The 14,769-nt window shown below is 44.1% G+C and overlaps 1 protein-coding gene across 2 annotated transcripts; it reads right to left on the bottom strand.

Moving 5' to 3' along the window:
• Positions 1-7,603: 7,603 nt before the first annotated feature.
• LOC119263285 (fatty acid-binding protein, brain-like) lies at positions 7,604-14,231 on the bottom strand. 2 transcript variants are annotated; one of them, XM_037538165.1, is made up of 5 exons: positions 14,187-14,231; positions 13,972-14,073; positions 9,715-9,884; positions 8,802-8,903; positions 7,604-8,699 (listed from the first exon to the last, which is right to left on the bottom strand). In XM_037538165.1, exons 2-5 carry the CDS (start codon positions 14,039-14,041, stop codon positions 8,643-8,645), a joined length of 399 nt encoding a protein of 132 aa, XP_037394062.1. In that variant the 5' UTR covers positions 14,042-14,073; positions 14,187-14,231; the 3' UTR covers positions 7,604-8,642. The 2 variants fall into 2 exon arrangements, with proteins under 2 accessions (XP_037394062.1, XP_037394061.1); XM_037538164.1 differs by lacking the exon at positions 14,187-14,231 and having other exon boundaries at positions 13,972-14,153.
• Positions 14,232-14,769: the final 538 nt, after the last annotated feature.

The raw sequence follows: 14,769 nt of genomic DNA, 5'->3' as shown, positions 1-14,769 counted from the left end.
ACCTCCTCTTCTACTTACAAACACAAATGTGGTATAGATGGAAAGTTTCATTTGTTGCAAAGCAAAGTTGCATTCAACGCCTGCTCTGAATGTACGCAACCAATGCCCACTCTCAAATAATCCAACCAGTGCATACTCTCAAATAATCCAACCAGTGCCCACTCAGTGTGAATCCAACCAGTGCCCATACTGAATTCTCATAATTAATCCAAGTAATCCTCATTCTAAATGAATTCAACCAATGCCTGCATCATTAATCATCATGAAAATGTGATTAAAAACAACATCCATCTATCCATCCATCCATCCATCCATCCATCCATCCATCCATCCATTATCTTCCGCTTCTCCGGGGTTCGGGTCACGGGGGCAGCATCCTAAGAAATGAGGTGACGTGAAAAAGCAGCGGCTCTACTCCGAGTCCCTCCCGGATGACCGAACTTCTCACCCTATCTCTAAGGGAGAGTCCAGACATCCTGCGGAGGAAACTCATTTCGGCCGCTTGTATTCGCGATCTTATTCTTTCGGTCATTACCCAAAGCTCATGACCATAGGTGAGGGTGGGAACATAGATCAACCGGTAAATCGAGAGCCTTGCCTTATGGCTCAGCTCTTTCTTTACCACAACAGACCGGTAAAGAGCCCGCATCACTGCTGACCCAGGACCAATCCGCCTGTCAATCTCCCGCTCCCTTGTACCATCAATGAACAAGTGAACAAGATCCCGAGATACTTGAACTCCTCCACTTGAGGCAAGAGCCTATCCCCGACCCAGAGAGGGCTCTCCGCCCTTTTCCGCCTGAGAACCATGGTCTCGGATTTAGAGGTACTGATTCTCATCCCGGCCGCTTCACACTCGGCTGCAAACTGATCCAGCGAAAGCTGAAGTTCACGGCCTGATGTCCCCAATAGGACCACATCATCTGCAAACAGCAGCAATGTGACTCTGAGGTCACCAAACCAGACACCCTCCATCCCCTGACTGTGCCTAGAAATGTTATCCATAAAAATTATGAATAGAATCGGTGACAAAGGGCAGCCCTGACGGAGTCCAACTCTCACTGGGAACAAGTCTGACTTACTGCCATCTGGGTTCAACCACAGTAACTCAATACTGACACAAAATAGTGCACTATATGGTGAACAGAGCATAGATTCAGATATAGCCCCAAATACTGCACTATATAGTGAAAAGGGCATAGATTCAGACACAGCCCAAAATAGTGCACTATATAGTGAATATGGCATAGATTCAAGATAAAATATCACTCCAGTAAAAGAAGAAGTTCCTGCCTTTAGACCTCCACTTGAGTAAAAGTACTAAAGTATTTGCCTTCAAATGTACTTAAGTATTGAAAGTCAAAGTTCTAGAAGATTAATTATTAATTATGTTCTATTATCATTTCTATAACGAGACTCTTGTTTTATCAACTCATTATAGGTGAAAATACTCAAGTGTGACTTTTAGTAAACCAGTCTTTTCATAGAATGCCATTAGTTAGTCACTGATGTCTATTAATATTATCATAAGCGCAAAGCACTGAAGGCAAACACTTTCTATTAGGTTGAACCGAGTGGCTCTGAAATAACTTTTTGTGAACAAGCAAAGTTTAATAAAAACTTGCTTTAAACTCAGGATCACAAATGAGTTTTGCTTTAGAACATTGCATCTGTAGGTCTCTGCTCATAAACTAGCCAAAACAAATGTAATATAAAATTAAAGTATTTGTATAAATTCAGGAAAAAGACACAACTGCATATGTGTCTACTTTTCTATATTGTGGACTATTTACATAAAGTTAGGTTAGGTCCATCATTTATGTTGAATAGACACTCCCAAAGTTTTACACTGCTGCACTGACATTGAACCGTGTACTTGCACTGGGTTGGTACATCCAACAGGTCACACCAAGCTCAAAACAAAGTGTGTGCTTTGCCCTGATTGTTGTTCTTGCTTTGTGCTTCTTTCATCTTGACATTACGTTTTAATACACATAAACCAAAAGGAATGACAGATTTGTCATAATGTAGTGGAGTAAAAAGTAAGATACTTGAGTTTGAAAAGTAGTGGAGTGAAAGTAAAAAGTCGCCCAAAATGGAAAAACTTAAGTACAGATACATGAAAAAACTACAACCCCAATTCCAATGAAGTTGGGACGTTGTGTAAAACATAAATAAATAGAGAATACAATGATTTGCAAAACCTTTTCAATCTATATTCAATTGAATACACTACAAAGACAAGATATTTAATGTTCAAATGGATAAACTTCATTGTTTTTCGCAAATATTCACTCATTTTGAATTTGATGCCTGCAACATGTTCCAAAGAAGTTGGGACAGGGGCAACAAAAGACTGGGAAAGTTGAGGAATGCTCAAAAAACACCTCTTTGGAACATTCCACAGGTGAAGGTGAACAGGTTAATTGGAAACAGGTCAGTGTCATGATTGGGTATAAAGGGAGCATCCCTGAAAGGCTCAGTCCTTCACAAGCAAGGATGGAGTGAGGTTCACCACTTTGTGAACGACTGCGTGAGCAAATAGTCCAACAGTTTAAGAACAACGTTTCTCAACGTGCAATTGCAAGGAATTTAGGGATTTCATCATCTACAGTCCATAATATCATCAAAAGATTCAGAGAATCTGGAGAAATCTCTGAAAGTAAGCGGCAAGGCAGAAAACCAACAGTGAATGCCCTTGACCTTCGATCCCTCAGTCGGCACTGCATTAAAAACCGACATCATTCTGTAACGGATATTACCACATGGGCTCAGGAACACTTCAGAAAACCACTGTCAGTGAACACAGTTCGTCGCTCCATCTACAAGTGCAAGTTAAAACTCTGCCATGCAAAGCGAAAGCCATATGTCAACAACACCCAGAAATGCCGCCGGCTTCTCTGGGCCCAAGCTCATCTGAGATGGACTGACGCAAAGTGGAAAAGTGTCTTGTGATCTGACGAGTCCACATTTCAAATTGTTTTTGGAAATCATGGACATCGTGTCCTCTGGGCCAAAGAGGAAAGGGACTGTCCGGATTGTTATCAGCGCAAAGTTCAAAAGCCAGCATCTCTAATGGTATGGGGGTGTGTTAGTGCCCATGGCATGGATAACTTGCACATCTTTGAAGGCACCATTAATGCTGAAAGGTACATGCAGGTTTTGGAGCAACATATGCTGCCATCCAAGCCACGTCTTTTTCAGGGATGTCCCTGCTTATTTCAGCAAGACAATGCCAAGCCACATTCGGCACGTGTTACAACAGCGTTGCTTCGTAGTAAAAGAGTGCGGGTACTAGACTGACCTGCCTGCAGTCTAGACCTGTCTCCCACTGAAAATGTGTGGCGCATTATGAAGCACAAAACACGACAATGGAGACTCCAGACTGTTGAGCAACTGAAGTTGTACATCAAGCAAGAATGGGAAAGAATTCCACCAACAAGTATTGTCCCCATTTCCCAAACTCTTATTGAGTGTTGTTAAAAGGAAAGGTGATGTAACACAGGGGTAAACATACCCCTGTCCCAACCTCTTTGGAACATGTAGCAGGCATCAAATTCAAAATGAGTGAATATTTACAAAAAACAATAAAGTTTATCCGTTTGAACATTAAATATCTTGTCTTTGTAGTGTATTCAGTTGAATATAGGTTGAAAAGGATTTGCAATTCATTGTATTTTGTTTTTACTTGTGTTTTACACAACATCCCAACTTCATTGGAATTCGGGGTTGTACTTAAGTACAGTAAAGAATTACATTTACTGAGTTACTGTCCACCACTGCTATATAGTGAACAGGGCATAGATTCAGACAAACCCCAAAACAAGGCATAATATTCTAAAAAGGGCTTGGGCTTTGTCTAAAACTCTGCCCTATTCACTTTATCATGTGTTATTTGGGGAGTGTTTGAAGCCGTCTTATTCACTACATAGTGCACTTTTCGGGCCATGAAATTGTGCCCTATTCACTATAACTGTAACATTGATCATATACTTCATTCTTGTTAAGAAGGTTAATACATCATGAATGTTATCACTCATATCACTACCGTTAGCTGATGAGCATGTTGCTTTTCCCATACAATCTGATTGGTTTTTAAGGACTTTATGGTTAAGGGGCGCATCCCATACTGATTTGTTTTCTTGACATACATTTCCATGATTCCTGTGGGCAGAGTGCCTCATTCTCTCTCACTCCTAAGTGCTGTAGCACTGCTGACGCCTGAACTCATGACTGGGCACTAAGGTAAGTGTGCTACTCTGAGAACCAAATTAATTATTTTCTCCACAACATTCCCATAATTCTATATTTAAAAGATTACATTTTAGCTTTTGTTATAGCTAGCCATTTAGTGAATTTGGCCTCATCACTTAATCAAGTGTGTAGTATACCTGGGGGCTACCCTAATCAGGACTCTTTACATTCATAACACTGGCTTTTCCTGCAGCATTCTACAATTTAGATGCAGTCTTGGTTTGGACTCCGACACAGGTGCATCATGCAAAATGGCCAAAAATGGCAGGATATGTTACACATGTGTGTATATAATCAGACAAAGCACTCATGATTTTGCCTGTTTGGCTTTGTGTCAGGGGGGTTAGTTGCAGGTGGTGGCGACAGTGATTATAAACAGCATCATGTTTTTGATTTTTTTTATGGGAATTTAACCAAAATTATGTAAATTTCTTAATTCTCATGAATTTCTAAGCATTTTAACACCACGCAGAGGCTGAATCAAACCAAACTTGTCATGCATTTTCAGAGTGTGATTGTGAACACACATTTCAAGTTTGTACTAATAATTTAAAAATCATATTAATATATAGCTAATTGTTATATATAATAATTAGCCCATGAGAAAATCTGCAGTGTATAATAGAGATTCAGGTTCATGTCCTCAAGTGAAATGGAGAAACCAGCCATTAGGGATGTACTTTGTGTACTTCTGGTGCCGGTCCCAAGCCCGGATAAATGGTGAGGGTTGCATCAGGAAGGGCATCCAGCGTAAAACTTGTGCCAAAACTATCATGCGGATCACAAATATGATTGCCATACCGGATCGGTCGAGGCCCGGGTTAACAGCGACCGCCTCTGGTGCTGTTGACCAGCAGGGAACCGGTGGAAATTGGACTACTGTAGGTCCAAGACCATCAGAGAGGAGAGGAGGAAGGCGGGTTAGACGGCAGCTAGAGAGAAGGAAAGGCAGGAGTCTGGAGGTTAGAGTAGGGACTCTGAACATAGGGACAATGACTGGTAAAGGCAGAGAGTTTGCAGACATGATGGAGAGAAGGAAGGTAGATATTCTGTGTGTCCAGGAGACCAGATGGAAAGGAAGCAAGGCCAGGAACATTGGAGGTGGATTCAAACTTTTCTATCATGGTGTAGAGAGGAAGAGATATGGAGTAGGGATAATCCTAAAGGAACAGCTTGGGAAAAGTGTTCTGGATGTAAAGAGAGTGTCAGACAGGATCATGGGCCTGAAGTTGGAGGTTGATGGTGTGATTTTGAATGTGGTCAGTTCATATGCACCACAGGTTGGTTGTCATTTAGAGGAGAAAGAGGAATTTTGGAGTAAGATGGATGAAGTGGTAGATGGTGTCCCTAGAGAGGAGAGATTAGTGATTGGTGCAGACTTCAATGGACATGTTGGTGAAGGGAACAGAGGGGATGAAGAGGTGTTTGGTATGTATGGTGTGAAAGACAGAAATGCGGAAGGTCAGATGGTTGTAGATTTTGCAAAGAGAATGGAAATGGCTGTGGTGAACATGTATTTTCAGAAGAGGGAAGAACACAGGGTGACATACAAGAGTGGAGGGAGGTGCACACAGGTGGATTATATCCTTAGCAGGAGATGCCACCTAAAGGAGATTGGAGATTGTAAAGTGGTGCCAGGGGAAATTGTAGCAATGCAGCATAGGGTGGTTGTCTGTAGAATGAGGTTAGAAACAAAGAAGAGGAAGAGAGTGAAGACAGAGCCAAAGATTAGATGGTGGAAGCTGAAGGAGGAGGATGGTTGCAGGCAGTTAAGGGAAAAATTGTAACAGGCCCTTGGGGGCAGTGAGGAGCTACCTAAGGACTGGGAAACTAAAGCTAAGGTGGTGAGAGAAACTGGCAAGAATGTGTTGGGTGTTTCGTCTGGTCAGAGGAAAGAAGACAAGGAAAGTTGGTGGTGGAATGAGGAAGTCCAGGAGAGTATTCAGAAGAAGAAAGCAGCTAAGAAAAAGTGGGATAACCAGAGAGATGAAGGAAGTAGGCAGGAGTACTGTGACGCTAGTCGCATAGCAAAAAGAATGGTGGCAAAGGCAAAGGCTCAGGCCTATGATGAGCTGTATGAGAGGCTGGACAGTAAAGGACTTGTATCGCTTGGCTAAACAGAGAGATAGAGCTGGAAAGGATATACAGCAGGTTAGGCTGATAAAGGATAGAGAGGGAAATGTACTAGTGAGTGAACAGAGAGTGTTGAGTACATGGAAGGAGTACTTTGAAGAACTAATGAATGAGGAAAATGAGAGAGAGAGGAGGACAACAGGGGGAGAGATAGTGGATCAGGAAGTGTAGAGAATTAGTAAGGTGGAAGAGAGGGCAGGTTTAAAAAGGATGAAGAATGTAAAGGCAGTTGGTCCAGATGACATACCTGTGGAGGTATGGAGATGTTTACGAGAGAAGGCAGTGGACTTTTTAACCAGGTTGTTTAACAAAATCCTGGAGAGTGAGAGGATGCCTGATGAGTGGAGAAGCAGTGTACTGGTCCCCATTTTTAAGAACAAGGGTGATGTGCAGAGCTGCAGTAACTACAGAGGTATAAAGTTGATGAGCCACACCATGAAGGTATGGGAAAGAGTTGTTGAAGCAAGGCTAAGCCGAGAGGTCCAGATCAGTGAGCAGCAGTTTGGTTTCATGCCCAGAAAGAGTACCACAGATGCAATTTTTGCATTGAGAGTGTTGGTAGAGAAGTACAGAGAAGGTCAGAAGGAGCTACATTGTGTCTTTGTGGATCTAGAGAAGGCATATGATAGGGTGCCAAGACAGGAACTGTGGTACTGTATGAGGAAGTCAGGTGTAGCTGAAAAGTATGTTAGGGTGGTGCAGGACATGTATGAGGATAGTGAGACAGTGGTGAAGTGTGCAGTTGGAGTGACAAATGGTTTCAAGGTGAAGGTAGGATTACATCAGGGATCAGCTTTGAGCCCCTTCTTGTGTGCAATGGTGATGGACAGGTTGACAGATGAGGTCAGGCAGGAGGCTCCATGAACCATGATGTTTGCAGATGACATTGTAATCTGTGGTGGGAGTAGAGAGTAGAGAGCAGGTGGAAAAGAATCTGGAGAGGTTGAAGTTTGCACTGGAGAGGAGAGGAATGAAGGTTAGTAGAGACAAGACGGAATACATGTGTGTGAATGAGAGGGAGGCAGGTGGAAGGGGAAGATGCAAGGAGTAGAGGTTGTAAAGGTGGATGACTTCAAATATCTTGGGTCAACCATCCAGAGCAATGGACAGTGTAGAAAAGAGGTGAAGAAGAGGGTGCAGGCAGGATGGAGTGGGTGGAGACGGATGTCAGGGTTGATGTGTGACAGAAGGATAGCAGCAAGAGTGAAAGGGAAGGTTTACAAGACAGTAGTGCGTCCTGCTATGATGTATGGTTTGGAGACTGTGGCTCTGTCTAAAAGACAGGAGGCTGAGCCAGAGCTGGCGGAGATGAAAATGCTGAGATTTTCGTTGGGAGTGACAAGGCTTGACAAGATTAGAAATGAGCAGATCAGAGGGACAGTGAAGGTGGAGCAGTTTGGAGATAAAGCCAGAGAGGCGAGGTTGAGATGGTTTGGACATGTGTTGAGGAGGAATAGTGGATATCTTGGTCAGCCGAAAGAAGAAGAAGAAGTCCTCAAGTGAAATGGAGAAAAAGATATACTTAGTTTTAATGTTGGATACATTTGTAGCACCCAGTTAGCAGAAGTCTTAATCGTTCTTGAAGAGTTGCAAGCCCAAATACAAAATGCTGCACAGTAGTGCCTGTCAGGCTGACCAGGCTCATCAAGAGGGACTGAGTATTGGAAGGGAATACTACCAGTTGACCAAGTTTAATGTCTGTATGACCAGTCTTACTGGTTAATTTTAGGACAGAATAAGAAGAATCCTACCCTAACAATTACAATAATACACTATGTGCTCGGATCCCTAATAATAATGGGCCTCATTTGCCAACTTTTCTTAAAACACTCTTATGCAGTTATCACAAAGATTCTGATATTCACTAATGTTCTCTTAGTTGGGATTTGTTCTTAGCAAAGAACAGAATCTACTCACAGTCAAGAGCACAAAGGTGTGAACAGTTTTGCAGTTTAAGAACACGTCATGAGTCAGACATAGAATTTTTCTTAGGACTTTATGAGGCCACATTTAAGAACAAACTTTGGACGATATTGGTGAATGGAGCCCAACAATACTATAGTTTTAAAGCAGTTGCATCAGTGTCAAATGTATTCCATTTAAAGACACCGGACCTTTTGGTTTATTTCTTATTGAGCCTAAGACAGCTTTGCAGTGATCTATCAGGAAAGAAAATAATAAAACGTTTGCAGATCACATTCAGATCATGCGTCATCACAATCAGATGAGGTGTAAAATCCTGCTTGTTTCAGATTTCAATCAGCCATCTTCTCGTAGGTGCGCACTGCCACAGTGTCTTTATAACTCATTGTCTGGAAAAACACAATGAAAAGTACATTATTATATACGTTTCAATACAACCTCTAAACTTACAAGTGAGTTCACAAGTCTGTAGTGAGCTAGCTCATTCTCACCAAGATCATCTTGCCATCTTGGATCTTGCGGGTCTGGATGGTCGTTTTACCATCCCATTTCTGTGTTTGCACTAATTTGCCGTCGTCCAGGTTAATAACAGACTAGAAGAAAAAAAACTTTCAGTTAATCTCATGGGAGCCATATAGCACTCATTCCCCATTTAACCCATTAAACACTAGTGTTATTTTTCAGTTATTAAATCAAGTTTTGGTGGGGGGGGGTTGCATGGCTCAAACCCCTCCTTCTTTCAATCCAACGCCCTATAAATTCACATCATCATCTTCCGTTCCTGTGACGAAGTGTTTGCAATCCCCACCGCCACCCCATCTCCTCCCCTTTCCTCCATCCTGTATCAGTCCTACAACAGCTATGAGGGGGATCCGGCTTTCTAGCAACAGGCAGAAGCTGCCCAGAACTTCAGCCCAAGTTCTCAGAGTTCTCCCCCCTCCCTCAATCAGTTCTCTCTCATACTACCACCACATGTTGAAGGCATGGTCTGAACTCACAAACAGTAGAATGGGTGGGAGTGTGTATCGCAAACAACATTAATTTGCAGTAACACACAGGTTGTGATTGTTCTACTTCTTTTGTAAAAGAATAAAAGATTATGGAAAAGAGCCTCAACATAGATTTAAATATACATCCTTCCACCCAGAAAAGTAGCTCTGTCAGTTTTCAACAGTACCGACTAGTGTTGTTATTTAGTGACCAGCTTTGAGTAGAATGATAAAAATATGGTACAAAACAATCTCAGATGTAACCAAAAGAATCAGGTATACAGTGCTGTGTAAATGTCTTCAGTAACAACTATAAGTTCAGCGACTACTATGAATATCTAATTAGGATTTAAGTCTACTATTTTCATATTGACGTCTCTGATAAGTGCTATGGAAATGAATTCTAGGTTCTTACTCTGTATTTTTGGCCGGCAAAATTCTCGTCAAACTCCTCGCCCAGTACGAATGACTTTTCAGAGCTGAAGACGCTGGTCTTCAGTTTCATCACTAACTTCTCTCCATCTTGGTAAATGGACAACACTGGTGTAACTATATTCCCGATTTGTACTACTTCTTCTGCCAAACCTGTGGAAAAAAAACAGTAAATGAGTTAATTCTTTAAATTAAATAATAATAATAATAACTAGAAAGGGAAAGTTTGTGAACAAACTTTAAGTTGGCTTGAAAAAGCCAGTTAAGTTTGTTAAAACATTAAAAGGTTGAAAACAGTTTATAGTTGATAGATAAAATGTTGCCAAAATGTTGTTAAGCAAAAGCTGCAGTATCTGTGATGGGTGGTAATTCGTTGCTAGTTGTTACTGTGAATAAAGTTCCACCTTAAATTTTGTTCCATTTTAAATTCTGTGCCATCTTAAATTTAGTGCTATATTAACTACAGTTCCACCTTAAATTCTGTGCCCCCTTAAAAGAAGTTTCAACTTAAGTTCTGTGCCTCCTTTGTTTTGTTGCTATATTAAATGAGTTCCAGCTTAAACACCATCCATCCATCCATCCATCATCTTCCGCTTCTCCGGGGTTCGGGTCGCGGGGGCAGCATCCTGAGCAATGAAGCCCAGACCTCCCTTTCCCCAGCCAATTCCACTAGCTCCCTGGGAGGGATTCCGAGGCGCTCCCAGGCCAGCTGGGCGATATAGTCACGCCAGCGTGTCCTGGGTCTTCCCCGGGGTCTCCTCCCCGGTGGACTTGCCTGTGACACCTCCCAAGGGAGGCGTCCAGGAGGCATCCTAACAAGATGCCCGAACAACCTCAACTGGCTCCTCTCGACGTGAAGAAGCAGCGGCTCTACTCCAAGTCCCTCCCGGATGACCGAACTTCTCACCCTATCTCTAAGGGAGAGTCCAGCCACCCTGCGGAGGAAACTCATTTCAGCCGCTTGTATTCGCGATCTCGTTCTTTCGGTCATTACCCAAAGCTCATGACCATAGGTGAGGGTGGGAACGTAGATCGACCAGTAAATCGAGAGCCTTGCCTTATGGCTCAGCTCTTTCTTTACCACAACAGACCGGTAAAGAGCCCGCATCACTGCTGACCCAGCACCAATCCGCCTGTCAATCTCCCGCTCCCTTGTACCATCACTCGTGAACAAGACCCCGAGATACTTAAACTCCTCCACTTGAGGCAAGAGCTCATCCCCGACCCAGAGAGGGCTCTCCACCCTTTCCCGCGTGAGAACCATGGCCTCGGATTTGGAGGTACTGATCCTCGTCCCGGCCGCTTCACACTCGGCTGCAAACCGATCCAGTGAAAGCTGAAGTTCACGGCCTGATGTCCCCACTAGGACCACATCATCTGCAAACAGCAGCGATGTGACCCTGAGGTCACCAAACCGGACACCCTCCATCCCCTGACTGTGCCTAGAAATTCTATCCATAAAAATTATGAATAGAATCGGTGACAAAGGGCAGCCCTGACGGAGTCCAACTCTCACTGGGAAAAAGTCTGACTTACTGCCGGCCATGCGAACCAAGCTCCTGCTTTGTTTGTACAGGGCCTGAATGGCTCGTAGCAAAGAGCCATGTACCCTGTACTCCCGAAGCACCTCCCACAGAATACCCCGGGGAACACAGTTGAATGCCTTCTCCAAATCCACAAAGCACATGTGGACTGGTTGGGCAAACTCCCATGAACCCTCAAGAATCCTGGAGAGGGTAAAGAGTTGGTACAGTGTTCCACGACCAGGGCGGAACCCGCACTGCTCCTCCTGAATCCGAGGTTCGACTATAAGCCGGACTCTCTTCTCCAGTACCCTTGCATAGACCTTACTAGGGAGGCTGAGGAGTGTGATTCCCCTGTAGTTGGAACACATCCTCCGGTCCCCCTTTTTAAAAAGAGGCACCACCACCCCAGTCTGCCAATCAAGTGGCACCACCCCCGATGTCCACGCAATGTTGAAAAGGCGTGTCAGCCAAGACAGCCCCACAACATCCAGAGCCTTGAGGAACTTGGGACGGATCTCATCCACACCTGCAGCCCTGCCGCCAAGGAGCTTTTTAACTACCTTAGCGACTTCGGCCTCAGTAATGGACAAGCCTATTCCCGTGTCCCCAGACTCTGCCTCCTCACTGGAGAACGTGTTGGTGGGATTGAGAAGGTCCTCAAAGTATTCCTTCCACCGCCCAATGACGTCTTCAGTCGAAGTCAGCAGCACACCATCTCCACTATATACAGTGCTAGTGGCACACTGCTTTCCCCTTCTGAGTCGCCTGACGGTTTGCCAGAATCTTTTCGGAGCTGACTTAAAGTCACTTTCCAAGGCCTCACCGAACTCTTCCCACACCCAGGTTTTTGCCTTGGTGACGACTGAAGCCGCAGATCGCTTGGCCTGTCGATACCTGCCAGCTGCCTCTGGTGTCCTACAGGCCAACCATGTCCGGTAGGACTCCTTCTTCAGCTTGACGGCATCTCTCACCTGGGGTGTCCACCACCGGGTTCGAGGATTACCGCCCCGACAGGCACCAACTACCTTGCGACCACAGCTACAGTCAGCCGCTTCAACAATGGAGGAGCGGAACATGGCCCATTCTGAGTCAATGTCCCCCACCTCCCCCGATATCTGGTCAAAGTTCTGACGGAGGTGTGAGTTGAAGATCAATCTGACAGGTTCTTCTGCCAGACGTTCCAAGCAAACCCTCACTATACGTTTGGGTTTGCCTGGTCTGACTGGCATCTTCCCCCACCACCTGATCCAACTCACCACCAGGTGGTGATCAGTTGACAGCTCAGCTCCTCTCTTTACACGAGTGTCCAGTATACATGGCCGCAAGTCTGCTGACACGACTACAAAGTCAATCATTGAACTGCGGCCTAGGGTGTCCTGGTGCCATGTGCACTTATGGACATCCTTGTGTTCAAACATGGTGTTCGTTATGGACAAACTGTGGTTTGCACAGAAGTCCAAAAACTGAACACCACTCGGGTTCAGATCAGAGAGGCCATTCCTCCCAATCACACCCCTCCAGGTCTTACTGTCGTTGCCCACGTGAGTGTTGAAGTCCCCCAGTAGGACAATCGAGTCTCCAGGAGGAGCACTTTCAAGCACCCCTTCCAAGGACTCTATGAAGGCTGGGTATTCTGAACTGCTGTTCGGTGCATAAGCACAGACAACAGTCAGGACCCGTTCCCCAACCCGAAGGCGTAGGGAAGCTACCCTCTCGTCCACCGGGGAAAACCCCAACATACAGGCGCCGAGTCGAGGGGCTATGAGAAAGCCCACACCTGCCCGCCGGCTCTCACCATGGGCAACTCCAGAAAATAATAAAGTCCAGCCCCTCTCAAGGAGATTGGACCCAGAGCCCAAGCTGTGTGTTGAGGTGAGCCCGACTATATCTAGCCAGTATCTCTCAACCTCGCGCACCAACTCAGGCTCCTTCCCCGCCAGTGAGGTAACGTTCCAAGTTCCAAACGCCAGTTTCAGCAACCGAGGATCAGAACGCCAAGGCCCACGCCTTCGGACACTGCCCGATCCACAATGCACCGCACCCCTACTACTGCCCCTCCCATCGGTGGTGGGTCGATGGGAGGGAGCTTAAACACCATGCCACCTTAAATTTAGTGATATGTTAATAGCAGTTCCACCTTATATTTAATGCTATGTTCATTGAAGTTCTACCTTAATTTCTGTTCCAAGTTGAATTTAGTAACATATTGATAGCAATTCCACCTTAAACTTACTGCTGTGTTTATTGAAGTTCCACCTTAAATTTATTGTTATGCTAGTTGTGGTCCACCTTAAAATTCAGTGCTACGTAAGTGCAATTCCACCTTAAAAGCAGTTCCACCTTCACAAAATCATTACGTGTGCTGGTCCTGCTAAGAGTTCGGCTGGGAGCAGGTGAGACATTGAGCTCCATGCGTGAGTTTGTGTGTGTTGTGTGAGAGAGGGACCCATTGTGACATCATGTCTGGCATGCTGCCAACAGTCTGCCCATTCATTCCCTATGGTAAAAAATCAACTTTGAACAATAATATTCCGGAAACTGCAAGTCAGATCGCTTAGAAAAGCACAAGCATTCCCGCGGGTATAGGCCCCACGATCCTGCAAAGTTTCGTGGCTCTAGCTCGAAAATTGTAGGAGGAGTAGCATTTAGTTTCTTGAGTATAGAATATTAATAATAAGGTTACGAACAGCAGTAAGTTAAAATAAATATCTTACCTATTGCTCTCATGTATTCTTCAAAGTTTTCACTGCTGACCAGTTTCCAATTTCCAAAGAAGGCCTCCATTTTACAGATATAGTTTTGAGTCTGTTTCTGTCCTGTTTGACACAAAAGTTTTACTGCTCTTTCAGGTCCAGCTCTCCTGTGTAATTTGTACAGGTGATCCAGATTATTTATACACAAGCTTGTGGGCGGAGACCACATGTCATACCTGGGTGTCAGGCTGTTCTCACAGACCTGACTGGTTGGCAGAAACTGTATGTTTTAAATAAATTACTATGAAAATGAAACGTCAAAATATTAATATTTTCATAAAGAGGGCAATTCTGGCTACATGAAGCACTGCAATACCAGATCACCAAGTTTGAAGCATAAAAACAACCATGAAAACTAAGTACAAGATTTAATTTACAGCATCATGGCATTTTGTACATAACTTAAAGGAACAATAAGGTGGATTCAGAGCAAGGATAACAGAGAAACAAGATTCCACACAGGTTCTTCTTTAAGTGTACAGACCTATGTTAACACAGAGAATGAACACGGAAAATAGATCAAAGTCTAAGCCGACAGCATCGTCCTTGAACTGTTTTCTTTTGCTTTGCTATTGACATCACTGAGGAAAACGTAAATGCCTTGAACGCAGACAAGTCATAACACTGACTTAACAAACAACACTGATGTTTACAGTCTCAGCAGTACAACATCAGACACAAGTCAACAGTAGCCGACAATGAAAAGTCAATAGACATAATGTACTCCATATTTACACACAAAAACATATTCTTCACACA

Source organism: Pygocentrus nattereri, chromosome 4 (genome assembly GCF_015220715.1).
Source record: "Pygocentrus nattereri isolate fPygNat1 chromosome 4, fPygNat1.pri, whole genome shotgun sequence".
In the NCBI taxonomy this organism is placed as follows: domain Eukaryota; kingdom Metazoa; phylum Chordata; class Actinopteri; order Characiformes; family Serrasalmidae; genus Pygocentrus; species Pygocentrus nattereri.
This window is presented reverse-complemented; position numbering and strand designations above follow the sequence as displayed.

Excerpts from the sequence above, each read along its gene's own strand:
- LOC119263285 (XM_037538165.1), bottom strand. The coding sequence starts at position 14,041 with ATGGAGGCCTTCTTTGGAAATTGGAAACTGGTCAGCAGTGAAAACTTT. Across the intron at positions 9,885-13,971 it reads AGAATACATGAGAGCAATAG|GTTTGGCAGAAGAAGTAGTA; the intron begins GTAAGATATTTA and ends TTTTTTCCACAG. Across the intron at positions 8,904-9,714 it reads TTGCCGGCCAAAAATACAGA|TCTGTTATTAACCTGGACGA; the intron begins GTAAGAACCTAG and ends TTTTTCTTCTAG.